At 36.4% G+C, this 15,534-nt stretch overlaps 2 protein-coding genes across 8 annotated transcripts in view; one reads left to right on the top strand and one right to left on the bottom strand.

Annotated features, from left to right (window-relative positions):
- Positions 1–15,534, bottom strand: part of grin3bb (glutamate receptor, ionotropic, N-methyl-D-aspartate 3Bb) — a 195,793-nt gene that overhangs the window by 36,372 nt on the left and 143,887 nt on the right. For 4 of the 5 annotated variants that reach the window (XM_087273482.1, XM_087273481.1, XM_087273484.1 and 1 more), the window contains exons 2-3: positions 11,412–12,040; positions 693–1,785 (exon numbers count right to left, since the gene is read on the bottom strand). In XM_087273482.1, coding sequence (XP_087129608.1) covers positions 693–1,785; positions 11,412–12,040 — 1,722 coding nt within the window. Of the gene's footprint in view, positions 1–692; positions 1,786–11,411; positions 12,041–14,372; positions 14,505–15,534 lie in introns of those variants that run through there. The other variant, XM_087273483.1, reaches the window with a different exon arrangement.
- Positions 1–15,534, top strand: part of LOC147834763 (uncharacterized) — a 64,812-nt gene that overhangs the window by 41,233 nt on the left and 8,045 nt on the right. The window contains exon 1 of one of the 3 annotated variants that reach the window (XM_087273519.1): positions 8,942–9,033. The exons of the other annotated variants lie outside the window; for them this stretch is intronic. The gene's annotated coding sequence lies outside the window, so the exon portion shown is untranslated. Of the gene's footprint in view, positions 1–8,941; positions 9,034–15,534 lie in introns of those variants that run through there. 3 annotated transcript variants of the gene reach the window in all.

Genomic DNA, 15,534 nt, shown 5'->3' with positions numbered 1-15,534 from the left:
TATATATATATATAAGTCACAAATGTGGTCTTCGGTCACTTTTAAACAAGTGGAGTACAAGTGTGATTCTGTTTTCTGTAGATCCAGAGGGTTAAAGTGCATAACTTTACCATGAATTTAACTTTTTTTAGTGGAAACCGGTTTCCTACCACCATCCAAAAACATGCAACCTAAGTTAATTGACTAATCCAAATCGGCACCATAGACATGCTCCTAGTAAGTGGTTATCTCTTAAGAGCAACCACTATCTGTTCATTAGCTTCTACAGCAGGGGAGTTCTCGAGATCTACCTGAGCTCAAAGTCTTGAAAACTGGAGGGAGCCCCGGGCTTGGGGATCTTATGTACTTAGGACTCTCTCCTGGGACAGCATGCCAAATAAGCTTTATAATCAACCATAAGCTAAGTGTGAACTCTTGAAAGTTAATTTCAATAAGTATATTAATAAAGAAGTTATAAAATTCCATGCAACAAATATTATGGTATTTTGTCACGACAAAGACATCTCAAACAATGGCACCTTTGCTTTTAAAGTGACATAACTGAGCGAATGTTACATAATGACAGTTGTCATAAGCATGCTCAAATTCTCATTCATTTTTATGACATGTGTTATGTTAAGATAATAAAGATTTCAATACTGTCTTATGAACATCCTGTGCTGTATGCACTGAAGTGTCTTAAAAAATCTCACCTTGGCATCATGTATTCCTGACACTTCTTCAAAGGTCTTTTCCCCAACCATCACTGCAGCTAGGTTTGCTGTGTAACTGGACAAAACCAGCAGGCAAAATATGGCCCATAGATTCATTAGGAAACGTCCAGTCCAACACTTTGGTGTCTTACTAGAGACTGTTCGGCCAAAGAGGATGGCGTAGCAGAGGTTGAGGGCTGAAGAATAGGAAAAGACCTTTACACGGTTTCGTCCATGAGGCGTCATGCCAAAGGGACTCTTCCATTCGTAGAGAGTGAGGAACAGTGCTGTAATGTGCAGCGCCACAAAAATTCCCATCCACATGGACCAGTGTAAAGGCCACATGAATGCTCCAATAGGTGCTGCTGTGTCTTTACTGCGCACCAGTATTCCCAAACTTGTTGAAAAGAATGGACTAGTGAAATCAATCACCTTACTGCGAGCCGAGTTGATGCTAAAACTGGTAACAGCCATATCAGCTACTCCACTTAAGAGGTCACCCACCAGACCTGTCCACTGCCCTCCCTTGACAGCCCCATATTTCCCATCTCCAACTATGTACAGGTCAAACTCAAAGTTCATGTCTTCTGACAGCTTCTCCAATAAATCAATACAGTATCCGTAGCAACACTTGCTGTAATCCGGTGGCAAGAAGCTTTTGTTGCCTTGAGCCCGCTCAGCGTACAAATGATCTAAGGTTTCTGAACTGTTTGTTCCTGCATCCAGACAATATTGCCCAGCAGGACAGTTTCCATCCTCATCTACCTCTCGAGTGAACACGAACGGGTGCTCCACCAGAGTGACCACACGTAGACGACTCCCAGACACAGGAAAGCCAGCTCGCCATCTACGTCCTTCCCTGCCCATCTGGCCCTCCGTGCGCTGCCGAGGTGATGAGCCTTGCCATAAGCCCTGTTCCTCCACATTCAACCTACCACCTTCCCAGCTACCTACAGTTACCCACGTAGGCTGACCGACGGCATCCCGTCGAAGACTCCAAATGTGGACCTTATGAGACGTGTGTACACGAGAAAGGTTGCGTTGAACGATGACAGGGCCTGTCAACCCTACAAAGGATGTATTAGAGAGGAACCTGTGGATGAAAAAATACAACAGTCAGATCATTTGTGAGCTGATTTGTTACAGTACAGATGGTTTTCAAGCTTGTTCTGCTGTTTTGTCTTAAAGTTCAATAGATGTTGTTCAGTGTAACAATAACTTCTGTGCAAAATAAATCTGTCAGGCATATTTACAAGGATTCAATGCTTTATGGACTTGAGCTGTGCATCAATGGATTTGCTCTTCAGTGTTTGGACTCTCCACAGTGATATTTAAACCACACTGAACTGAAGTAAACTGAACTTCAACTCTGTAAACTGGACTGACACAGTTTCAATTTACTAGAACTTCTATGTGAAGCTGCTTTGACACAATCTTTATTGTAAAAGCGCTATAAAAAAATAAAGACAAATTTAATTAAGGTTTATAGGATCTATAATAAAAAAAGGTTATTATATTGTAAGCATTCCTTTACATGTCATCTTTGCTCATAATAACTGAATGATTTGTGAATTTTATGTGTTGTTTCAGAAAAAGTGTTTTCCTTTTCTTTTCTTTTTTATATTCATTTATTATCCATTAACTTATTTAATTATATTATCAGTAGTCATTTCATTCATTCATTCCTTTTTTTTTTGGCTTAGTCCTTTCATTAATCTGGGGTCGCCACAGCGGAATGAACCGCCAACTTATCCAGCATATGTTTTACGCATCAAATGCCCTTCCAGCTGCAAGCCATCACTGGGAAACATCCATACACATGCATTTACACACATACAATATGGACAATTTAGCTTACCCAATTCACCAGTACTGCATGTCTTTGAACTTGTGTGAGAACTGGAGCACCCGGAATAAACCCACGCAAAAAATTGGGAGAACATGCAAACTCCACACAGAAATGCCAACTGACCCAGCCAAGGCTCGAACCGGCAATCTTCTTGCTCCACTGTGACACCCCAGTAGTCATTTATGTACACTAATTATCATTTGATTTTTTTCATGGTTTAATAAATTATTAGTTAAAGTTTTGATTTTTAATTAAATAATTCTTTGTTTTAATTCATTCATTCATTTTCTTTTCTTAATCCCTTTATTAATCTGTGGTTGCCACAGCGGAATGAACCACCTACTTATCCAGCACATGTTTTATGCAGCGGATGCCTTTCCAGCTGCAACTTATCTCTGGGAAACATCCATACACACTCATTCACACTCATACACTATGGACAATTTATCCTACCCAATTCACCTGTACTGAAGGTCTTTGGACTGTGGGGGAAACAAGAGCACTCAGAGGAAACCCACGCGAATGCAGGGAGAACATGCAAACTCCACACAGAAACGCCATCTGACCCAGCCGAGGCTCGAACCAGTGACCTTCTTGCTGTGAGGCGACAGCACTACCTACTGCGTCTCCTCTCTGTTTTTATTGTATGTATATATATATTTAAAGTCATATCACCCTGCAGCCCAAGCTCTAAAGCTAAGCAGGTCTGAGCCTGGCCAGTACCTGAATGGAAGACCACATGGGAAAACTAGGTTGCTGTTGGAAGTGGAGTTAGTGGGGCCAGCAAGGGGGGATCAACCTGCAGTCTGTGTGAGTTTTAATGCCTCAATAACGTGAAGGGGACACTATACTGTCATCTTTCGGATGAGATGTTAAACTGAGGTCCTGACTCTCTGTGGTTGTTAAAAAAATGCCATTGCACTTCTCGTAAAGAGTAGGTGTGTAACCCTGGTATCCTAACCACATTCCTTCCATCTGCCCTTTCCGATTATGGACTCCCCATCCTCCCAATCCCTTGAATTGGCTCTATGACTACGTTTCCATCCACCTATTTTTATGTGCATATCCGAAATGCTCATCTAAAAAAACTTGGTTAAGGGAAAGCCAAGATGCTAATTTTGAAAATGGGTAGGATAAACTTTTTATTCGATAGGAAAAGATACGCATTAACTATGATGGAAACACTTTTAATGAACAAATTTCAGTATGCGCATTACAAAAGTCATGTGATTTTGTTATAAGAGATCATGTGATGATAAAAATATGTATGAATGGACAAACCAACAGGCTGAGCACATTGTAAACCATCTGAAATGTTGTTTTGGTTTTTACCATTCCCGTATTAGTGTTATTATTTTATTAGTGACCTCTAGAATCAAAAGCGCCGGTGCTCTGTGTCTGACACCTACGAACGCCACCGCGCCTTCGCTGTATGTCTGGATTGCCCTCTGAGGAACAAAAGTCATTTATTAAATTCGCTATTAAAATATGCTGCAGCTTCTCCTACTGCAGCATATTCCATTCTTACTGTTGATATTTGGCGCCATTTAATCACAATGTGACGATTTGGTTTTGTTTGACTTGTTGGAGTGCTGCTTTATTTACACATCTTTTATGTGATAATACAGTTTTGCACACAAAGTTAATTAGCATTTTTGGCTGGAAACATAGCTACTGTCTCTCTACTCAGCCAATAGCTAGTGTGTGGTGAGCACACTGGTGCTGTTGGTTGCCATCGCATCCTCCAAGAGGATGCTGCACACTGTTGGTGGTGTGGAGAGACCTTGGGTGTATGGCCATACATGATAAATGCGATATGTGTATACATATTATATTATTTTTGTGGTTTCCAGGGATTCATGTTTTCATAAAAGCAAGTCTCAAATATAAGTTTAATGTAACTGCATTATATTTTAAAGCAGTATTTTCCCCAATTGCTATTACCTGTGGTATTATATAACTTTTTGGATCTGTGTTGATCAAACAATTTCTGAGCATTGAAGCATATGCATTTAAAAGGATTAAATCTCATCTTCATTATCTCGTCCTCTGCTTCTGCTCTTCACAGTCAACTTCCTGGCTGATAGAACATTCAGTTCTGTTTAACAGGTTTGAAAATGTAACAGTTCTGCAGGCTTATTGTTCAGAGACCCATCACACTGATGTTTTCTGACAAGATCTGGCATTGGGGGCTACATCTGAATTATCTCGCATGTAGATTCTAACAAAGTCTTTTGAGCCTGATTTGTAACTCCGAATAAAGATACTTAGGAGGTTGTTGCTAGAGCGGATACGTTTGCGGCCGGAAGTTAACGTGAATTATTTCTATTATTTATAAAATTTCTCATTTGTTGTATTTTATTAACGTCAACCCCCACCCCCACCCCAACCCTAAACCCTACCGTCACAGTAATGTAAAAACTGTAGTTGTATCGAGTTTTAGTTATGTTATCTATTAAATTACTCAATAAAATGTATTTTTTAACGCCTACCCCCACCCCAACCCTAAACCCAACCCTCACAGTACTGTGAAAATATCAATTATTGTTATACAGTGTCATAAAAAAATGCTGCTTTATTAATGTGCATATCGCACTTCCGGCCGGCTGCATATCCGATCTAGACTTTACCTAGGATGTAGCTAGCATATACCTAAATAATCTATGCTATAGGCACTATGCTAAACAGGCCTGGAAATTTTATTCTGCAGAAACCTAGACAAAACTAGCCTTCCAAATGACAAACTCTGCACTTATACACTATGCAGTAGTACACTCAACCATGCAGAGTTTTAAATAGAACACTAACTTTTTTTTTTTTATGAAATGTAAATTACATTGTTTCCCAGACGACATGACTGTTTCCCAGACGACATGAATGGTGGCCAAAGTAGTGAAATTAATGAACTATCTACCAAATCGCACCTGTCATTTATGTGTGAATTCACTACTTATGCTATTTATTCTATAAAATGATGTAGAATAGTGCATAATTGTGATTTGGGATGCACCTAAAGACTCATGGGTTAATAAGTAGACATGTAGGAGTTAGTAACATGATTGCACACAGCCAAAGTTTGCTTTATCCTTTCCAGTGGCAAATTAGATATTACATATGCTGTAACTACAGCAAAGGTGGATGGCCTGGGAGAGGGATTGCCTAGCTGGATGAGTGACACGGTCTGGCATTCATCACATCATAAACTACAAATGCTGCTTTCACAGAGCAATATATCTGATTGTGAACCACCCTCCCACTCTTCAGAATTACAGCCACTCAGTTGGCAGGGCCGTGTTTCTAGTATGCAGCTCGGGTCACTTAAGGAAATGTTTTGACATTGAGCTTGAAGATTAATGTCTAGAGTCATAAATGAAATATATGACTTTTTGACTAATGCCATGCTAGTTAATGAAAAGCTGAGTGTAAAAGCTTAACATGTACAGTAATTTGGCTTCAAACCTTAATCTATATAGTTTCACCTGTCACAGGAGGCAAAATGGCCCACTATGGCCTACCAATAACTGACATGAAATGTAAAGTTTGCAGCTCAATTAAAATGGCTTGTAGTTATATAGTTAAAAGCCCTATTTGATGTAACTTTTACTTTGCTAATCTTTCAAACATTGAAAAGAGAGACAACAGAACTGTAAACAAAGAGAATATTAAGGGAGGATGGAAAAAAAATTGGTAAAATATTTCCATAAATAAAATTAGCATGTACAGGATGATGCTTAAAAATATCAGTCTTAATAATTTTAGTTATTAGGTTGATAGTGCCATAGCTTTTTTGTATAAATTTTTTTGGTCACACTTAACAATAAGGTTCATTAGTTAATGTTAATTAATGCATTTACAAACATGAACAAACAATGAACCATACATTTACTACTGTATTTGTTCATGTTAGTCAATGCTAGTTAATGTATATACAGTTGTTCAATGTTAGTTCATGTTAACTCATGGTCCATTACTAATGTTAACAAGCACGGATTTGGATGTTAATAATGCATTAGTAAATGTTCAATTATGATTAATAAATGCTGTACATGTGTTGTTCGTGATTAGTTCATATTAGTAAATGCATTAACTAATGAACCTTATTGTAAAGTGTTACCAATTCTTTTTTTTTTCTTTTTTTTGTTAAAGTAGAAAAAAATATCGATCTCAAACCAACGTCATAATCTTAAAACAGCAGGGGTTGGGGGCTTGAGCATGAAATTCCTGAATACATAGTTTTTAAATAGTATTTACTGTGTTAAAGAGTGGGATTCTCATGCAAATCATAGACCAAGTGTTAACAAAAATTTGCACAAACGTATTAAAGTGCGTCCCAAAAGACTGCATATGACTTGGCATCAGAGAAGTTTTTTTTTTTTTTTGGCTTTAAATGGAAGATTTATATACCCTTTTCAGTCATAATTTAACCCTTTCACACATAGGTTTTATATACTTCAATGTGACCATTAATTAGAATGCATAACTTCAATGTTGGGAAAGCTACTTGAAAAATGTAGTGAGCTAAGCTATTAGCTACACTAATTAGAATGTAGTTGAACTGCACTAAAAGCTACTGTACCCTCTGGGAAATGTAGCAAGCTAAACTAAAGGCTAATATCCAAGCTATTTTTGCTATTTTAATTTTTTAATCAAAGCAAGCTAAATCCAAGCCATAACTGTTCAGTTCAATTATTTACTGGAAGTAATATGATGTACTAAACAGAAAGAAATTAACGTATATAACGGCAAAAAAAATAAATAAATAAATAAAATAATAATAAAATAATTATAAATAATAATAATAATAATAAAAAAATCAATAAAACCAGGTTACACATTTATAAAGTATTTTTTAGTAAATGGATATATATATATATATATATATATATATATATATATATATATATATATATATATATATATATATATATATATATATATATATATATATATATAATTGGTAGGGACATCACAGACCGCAGTAACACACTAAAAAGTTTGTTGTTGACAACAATAAAACTCGAAGAAGAAATCGGCATTCTCACCATCATATGGTTTTACTTTCATCGGCTAGACACTCTGTGAATGTGCAGTCACTTATTAATCTACAATCGTTAAATGTAGCTTTGTGGATGCTACTGCTCAACTTGAATAAAAAAAAATAGCTTCACTGCTGAAAAGCTACTTGATTTAGAAAGTAGTGATGCTACCACCACGCTACTGAGAAATATAGTTAAGCTAGTAATGTCACTACTTGTAGCAATGCTACTGCCCAGCACAGCATAACTTTTACTTTCCATGGAGATGCATCTAGTTTACCATGACACTCCACAGCCCCATGCACGGGAGAGATTAGAGCTGTAGATTTTACAACCTGTCAATTCATCAACTTCTCCCTAAGGCCCAATCCCAATTCTACGCCATAGCCCTTCCCCTTATCCCTACCCCTCGTTTTGTGCATCATTAGAAATTTGCTTTAACAAACAATTTAGTGGCGAAAGTAGGTAGTGCTGTCGCCTCACAGCAAGAAGGTCGCTGGGTTGCTGGTTCGAACCTTTGCTCAGTTGACGTTTCTGTGTGGAGTTTTCATGTTCTTTGCGTGGGTTTCCTCCGTGTGCTCCGGTTTCCCCCACTGTCCAAAGACATGCGGTACAGGTGAACTGGGTAGGCTAAATTGTCCGTAGTGTATAAGTGTGTGTGAATGTGTGTGTGGATGTTTCCCAGAATTGGTTGAGGCTGGAAGGGCATCCGCTGTGTAAAAGACTTGCTGGATAAGTTGGTGGTTCATTCCGCTTAGGCGACCCTGGATTAATAAAGTGACTAAGCCGACAAGAAAATGAATGAATGAATTAAACAGTTGGACAGGTGTACCTAATAAAAGTGTGTATAGGTACTAAAGATTAATAAGAATAGATATTATGAGCATGACAATAACAAAATAGCAATATTTTGAATTACAACTCAAGTTTTAATAACACATGCAGTCTACTAACCCTAAAATTAGATAAATCAATAGTTATTTACTTTTATAACATTACAATGTGACCAAAGTCTTGCATGAACTGCTGAGCTATGTATCATGCTCCTGCAGCAATGCCCTCGCAATGGTCCAGCATTATGCAGTACGGCTTGGTCCGGTTGGCAGATTTTCAGACTTATCCTGTTGTGATGAGAGGCCCAGGCTTCCCACACAGCCACATTTCACTTCTGTTTGTTGTGAGAGATATAGTGGTGTGTGGCAGAGTGCTGGCATGATCCACACAAAATGACGGGCCTGCATGGTAGGCGGGTGCCAGAGCTTTTGATAAGAGTGATCCCTCCTCAGGGAAAGGCAACTGAGGGGATGTCATAAATAAAGCTTAAAGCTCTAAAGCATGTCTGCATTCCAGCTGAGTGTCTGGGCAAACACCAGTAATTTGCTGCAGCATGAGAAAGTGGACATACTCCTGTCCTGAAGCAAAACACTATAGCTGTCCAGGGCGACTCATCCAGATGGTAGGATGTTTTACTGATAACTATTTAGAACAAAACATAAAAGCAAATATCAAATAAGTTTCTTAAAATATCTGGTATATAATAAAGTAAATGAGACATTTATTCCTCCTTTACAGGAGTGGTCCACAGTGATTTTTTAAAGCTTGGTTGTGTTCATAAGATGCAAAGCAATGTGTGCTAATGCTTCACTTGTAGAAAATCACATAATTTTTTTCATATATCTTACTTTGATTATATACTGCTACTCAGCTAACATGAAAACGACTGTTATATTTCCTAGTTTCTCCGAAAGGCCTGCAAAAGGCTCTGATTGGTCAGCTAACATAATGTGCGGTGATTCGTGATTCTCCAAACTTTGCTCGCAGTAGGCTTTGCTAAGCTAACTTCTTTAAAAGCCAATGTCTCCTTTTGCGTTGAACTTTGAGCGTATTACATTCAGAGATGTTGTTTAAGTTGACACAGATACATTACACATCAACTAAGGTTTCAAATATGATATCATAGTGGACCACCTCTTTAAACATCTAATTTGTTTATTTAATTACTTTTGTCTAAAAATACATATTGTGTTTGCACATCCAGTGGCATGCTGCAAATTCTGGCGTGTCCAATGTAAAACTAAGATGGAGCTCTGCCTATAATTGTGTCATAATGTTTGTAGGTAATTTGTGTGTGTTGCAGTAGTTTTGACCCCATTGTATTTTGTAGTTTTATAAAGTAGGTTAACTGATTTAATTTAAAACCCCACAAAAAACACTTATTGAACAAAATGGATTCAACATTGAATTGACTAAGAATGAAAAATGTCTCTATTGTCTTCTGTAGAACTGCTTATAACTTCAGTGAACTCTCATTCTTTAGACAGTGTGAGTTGAATAATGAGCGGAATTATGGCAGCATTGTCTTGTATTGTATGCAATACTATTGAACTGAATTTGTCTCATAATTCAAGTCTGCTTCATTGACTTTGTTTCTGTTTATTATAGTAAAGCTCTTTTGAAGCAAGTATAAATTTCTATAAAAAAGGGTGATTCATTATATTTGCCTTTTTTCAGTTTTAAAACATCACTTGCAGTTTCATTAGAACACATTCAGTATGATTAAAGAAATAGTGCTGGTGAAATGGATTTAATGACTCGACAAAAAAAGAAACAACAAAGTTAGTTTAGTACTAAATGACAAGCGTAATTGTTTCTGTAATTACTTTTTAGCATTAAAGGTTGCTTTTATATTTGCATATTTATATTCTTATATTCATTGCTTTGATGTGGCTGCTTTGAAGAATAAAAATTACTTCTAATTTTTATTAATAATAATAATTGTAAGGCACCCGGCATTGCGATTATGCTGTACACACTGATGCATATACCTCAATATAAACCTAAACAGACTGTGTGTTGGAACATATTGTTTCACAAAATATAATTCATTTTGTAGTCTGGGCTTAAATGTGCTCTTTTAGAAAAAACATTAAAAATAAAGCTTGCTGTGAGTACCAGAATGAGTACCTGTATATATTTAACCAAAACAACACAGAGTAAAATGTTTTTTACCTTTAACAGAGTACACAGAGTTAAATAATATATGAATGACATTTTGTACTGGCGGTTATTTAATATATATTATATTATTATATATATTATATATTATATTATATTATATATATTATATATATTATATATAGTCTTTGGACTATGGGGGAAACCAGAGCCCCTGGAGGAAACTCATCTCTTGCTGTGAGGTGACAGTGCTCTCTTCTGTGTCACTGTGTCACCACCACTACATGTATATCAATTAAAAAAATTTATATAAGCATTTAAATATCTACTTACTAATTTAACTTTTTTCTTTCATCAGATGGGTTCAGGTAGTGCTTCTGTCCTGCTGCGTTTCACAAAATTTAGCATCACAAGCAAAATTACCACCTTGTGTCATGTTACATATACTGAGCAATCAGCGCGGTTGTCAAGGCTGAAATTCAAGCGCAACCAGTCATTTTAAACAGAGACGGTGAATCATTTAAAGAAATTAAAATGTTAAGTTCAGAGAACTGAAAAAAAAAATATATATTTTTTTGCTGCTTAATAAGTAAGTTAAACACACCTGTTTACGTTTTGATGCTTGGTATTTTAAGTAATGTCAAGTTATATTAACTTAATATCTTAATATCTCGTACTTGGAAGCACCCATACACTTTTGCATTTATGCACACTCATGCACTGTGGCCAATGTAGTTAATCCAATTCACCTTTAGCACATGTCTTTGGACTGTGGAACAAACTGGAGCACCTGCAGGAAGCCCACGGGAACATGGGTAAACCACTTTTCAAAATCCAAATTTCAAAGTAGACTTTTAAAATGAGAGAATATCAATCTACCTGGCAATGTATTGTCCTGATGAGGGTAGTTCGTGTTTGTTGGGTTTGTCAAAACAGTTGACCATATTTTGGATAAGAGCTAGATCAGGCCGTACAACAGTTGCAGCTGTAACAGCTCTGTTGATCAACTGCAGGGCATCACTAATGTAGAAATCCAGTGGTTTGTGGTCGACCTCTCCATAGGCCAGCAGTCCTAAAGGCAGGCCAATGGAATGAAGAGCATCTGGGCTTAAAGGATGTCCCATAATCCAATGTACAGTGGGCAATGTCAACCCCAGGTCATGCGCGCTGCGCAGAACTGATGAGGCACACTCCGGGTCAGCCCCAAAAAGCAGGACTGAGGCAGGAGGAGAATGGTCCAGATTAAAGTGCTCAGACAGGAAGTCAGAAATGTTAGCCATGCGAGCTGTGCTGTGAGAGAGATTAAGAGCGGCCCGCAGGTGCCATTGTGAAGGTCCCCAGCCAAAGCGGCCTTGGAGTTTTAGGAGATCCAGAAGACCAGCATCCTCCCAACCATGGCAAAGAACTGCCATGCTCTCTTCCCAGCCACTGCGCTGCAAAACGGCCAGAAGTAGCTCCACTAATCCCGATGGAGGAATACGAGTCGTCATCTGCAAGTGGAAACGATTCTGAAGGCAGAAAAAACAACATGGTAATCAAATTAGTCATGTTTGTGGGCTAAATGATACTGAAAACATTGCTATAATAAAAGTGCTTCATAAAATCTGTATTACAGCAGCTGGAGAGTCTAAATTAATGAGTTCAAGGGTGAAGAGCCCAACTAAACCAGCCCCTCACTCCATTACAGGGACACACACAGACCAAAAAAATAAATAAATAAAAAAAATCATAGAAAAAATTATAAGTAAAAGTACCTTTACTTAGCCAAAAATGTAGTGCAAGTACATTAAAAGTATCTGTTGTAAATATTAATCACACTATGAGTATAAAGTAGCCCTTCAAAAAGTACTCAAGAGTAATGATGAGTAGTGAGTATTACGCTGTAAATAGCTGATGCATTTATGCAATTTGTGCTTGCGTAAAAATGTAACATTCTGTAGTGCATTTAAGAATTGTAGTGTATTTAAGGCCATTTGGGCAGTCTAAACAGTCTCTGTGTCATTGCAACTAAAGATTTTGGACATTTTCTTGGACACTTTTAATGCTTTAAAACGGTTTGCTGCCTTTATAATGCACCCATGCCTTGAGGTTAAGTATGATGCGATTTACGTAATATGTGCGATTTAATTGGACGGACTCACAGGAGTGATTTTTCTTCTCAGCCAATCCACATAGACAAGAACAAGTAAAGTAGAGATGCCAAATGTTTTCCTTCAAGAACTATTTAAAGGAATTTTGTCATATTCAAAATGTGTCAATTTATTTTCAGTAAATACAAAACATCAAATAGTTTTAAACGTTGTTTTTTTTAAAAAAGTTTTTGTGTTAATGCACCTTTTCTATTTACAATAAAGAATAAAAATACTTTAACATAAATCAAAAGATTTATTTTTTGCTAAACGTTTCACAACACTTTTCACTAAAATTACAGTTAATGTATTAGTAATACATTCCCATTTACAATAAAAACATTTTTTTTCAATGTTCACACAATACCTTTGTAATCACTTAAAAGGGAATTTAATTTTCTTATTTTAAAATAGAAATAGTATTGTATGTAACAAGATATGCAGAATGTTTGATAAGTCTTACAATACAAAAATGTCTGCATGAACGCTTTCCGTATGCAGGCCAGCATATGTGTGTATTGGAAAGCCAACGCCAAAAGGTGCGAATATCAATTATGAAAATATATTTATCAGACAATGCTTACCAAATGTTTTTTTAATGCCTTAAATGTTTGTGTTTCTTTGAACATATGCTTTTAAATGATGATGCATGTTTTAATATGGAAACTATTCATAAAATCACTGTCTTTCCAGTAATATTTATTTTCATAAATATTGTAACAAAGAAGGAGTTCTCTAACACTTCCTTTTTTAAGAAACAATTGTGTACCTTCATTTCAACTGTACCAAAAGGTACAGAACAGTATCATAAGAGGTCTTTTCTGTACTATATAAGGTACAACTTCTACAAAGGTCCAAAACTGTTCCTTTTTTATTCTTATTCTTATTTTTTATTATCCTTTATTTATTCTGTACCTTTTATTCTGATAGTGGAAATATATTAAAACTTAATTTTTGATAAGACCAAAAATACATGATCAAATATTGTCTTATCCTAAAAAAACACACATCAATGAAAAGCTATTTATTTAACTTTCAAATTATGCATACATCTTAACTTTCAAAAATTGACACTTATGATGGGTTTTGTGGTTCAAGGTCACAACTGTAATTTTTTCTTTATTTGTCCTAAATGCGTTTTTGTTGTAATTGTGACTTTTTGTTTATATTGCTAAGTTATGAACTTATATGATGTAACCAATATATTTAGCCACCTTATTTTAAAACAGCAACTTATTTTGTAAGCAACCAAGGTCAGAAGTTAAATGCCATTAAATAGCAATTTACCTTGGGACATTAAGTTCCGCTTAAGGTCAAAAATAGAATATTTGCGTTGCTTTATCAAAGTCTACATCCTTTCGGCTTCACTCTCTCTTAAGAGCCCTTGTCAGTATGCCACTCACATGTATAAGGCTACGGTTCCCGCAATCTTGGATTCTTGGCCACAGTTCTGCATGTCCTTCCACAATATTGGTAGTTGAGCAATTGATTTTGTACCGTAAAACCAAAGGCAGTGATAAATTTCCTTTCTCCAGCATGATCTTGACAGACAGTGCTACACCAGCAGTTTTAATGCCATACAGAAAACCCTCAACCAAATGTATACACAATATCATTAAACAGATAACCACAGGCTCAGAATGTGCATTTTAAGACTGACTCATCTAGAGATTGACAGTCTTATTCATAAGGCCATCGTTTATTCTTTTACCTGTCTGACGATTTAATCTGGCGGTCCAGACTGCAGTGACAACAGAGAGAGTTATTCATGCTGCTGTTCACAGTGCTATTCGTGGAGTGTCTGAATCATGAATCTCGATTCTATCCAAGTTTCTCAATACAACTGGAAAAAACAGGGGTCTGGTATCAGTGCAATATATGATGCAATACATTTCAACAAGTTTTATTGAACCAAAGATCAGATCCAAGGCCAGGAGGACTTCCAAGAAGAGTTTACAGGGTATACTGAGAATGGGAAAACTGTGAGATGTACACTGTAAAAAATTGCTGTTAAAAAACGGTCAGATTCTACGGTAAAATAATGTTTTTTCACTAAAACAGTAATATTCTGTTAAAAACAATGCTTTCTGGGTAACATTTTTGTTTTCGAGAAAGTAACCAACTGCAGAAAACTGTGAGCTAACAGAGTTCAGATTCGATGTTTTGAAGTCTGTGTTTGAAATCACGCTTTGTGTCCTTGTTCACTATTTCATACACTAGTTAACTAATATAGTTCACCTGACAGTTTTAATGAACACTAATGAGTGAATTCAGACACTGATGAACACCTGCACCTGTTAATAATCACAATTACTGAAGAAAATAAACAAGAAACACAAACAGTGACTTGAGTTACAACATTAAATAAAATCAAATAAAATAAAACAGCTTCAGTCTCAGCAGAGGATCATTAAACAACTCCACAAACAACAGCAGACACACTTATTACTGCTTGATTTGACGTCCATACAATTCACATTGAGATCCAACAGAAATTAAGGTGTTTTTTGTGTCACCGTAATGGAGTGAGGGGCTGGTTTAGTTGGGCTCTTCACCCTTGAACTCATTTAAGAAGACTTTGCAACTGCTGTAATACAGCATTTACAAAACGTTTGTACCATAGCACTAAAGTTGGGAAGTCAATAAATAGAGAAATCTCTTTATCTGAAATTATTTCTGATAAATGTTTTGGTATAAATCTGGATGAAGGGCCTCATGCAATAGATTTTATGCTTAGTTGCAGGTATTTAATTAATGAGAAGTGGAAACAGAAAACATACCTCCATAATTACTTAACAGTTAAGAAATAATATACAAAAACAGTTCAGCTATGACATATACACACTCAGACCTCATGAATCTGACCTTGTATC

Source organism: Danio rerio, chromosome 11 (assembly GCF_052040795.2).
Source record: "Danio rerio strain M-AB ecotype USA chromosome 11, GRCz13ab, whole genome shotgun sequence".
Lineage (NCBI taxonomy): Eukaryota > Metazoa > Chordata > Actinopteri > Cypriniformes > Danionidae > Danio > Danio rerio.
Note: the sequence above shows the minus strand (reverse complement) of the source record. Positions and strands in the feature narration are given on the sequence as shown.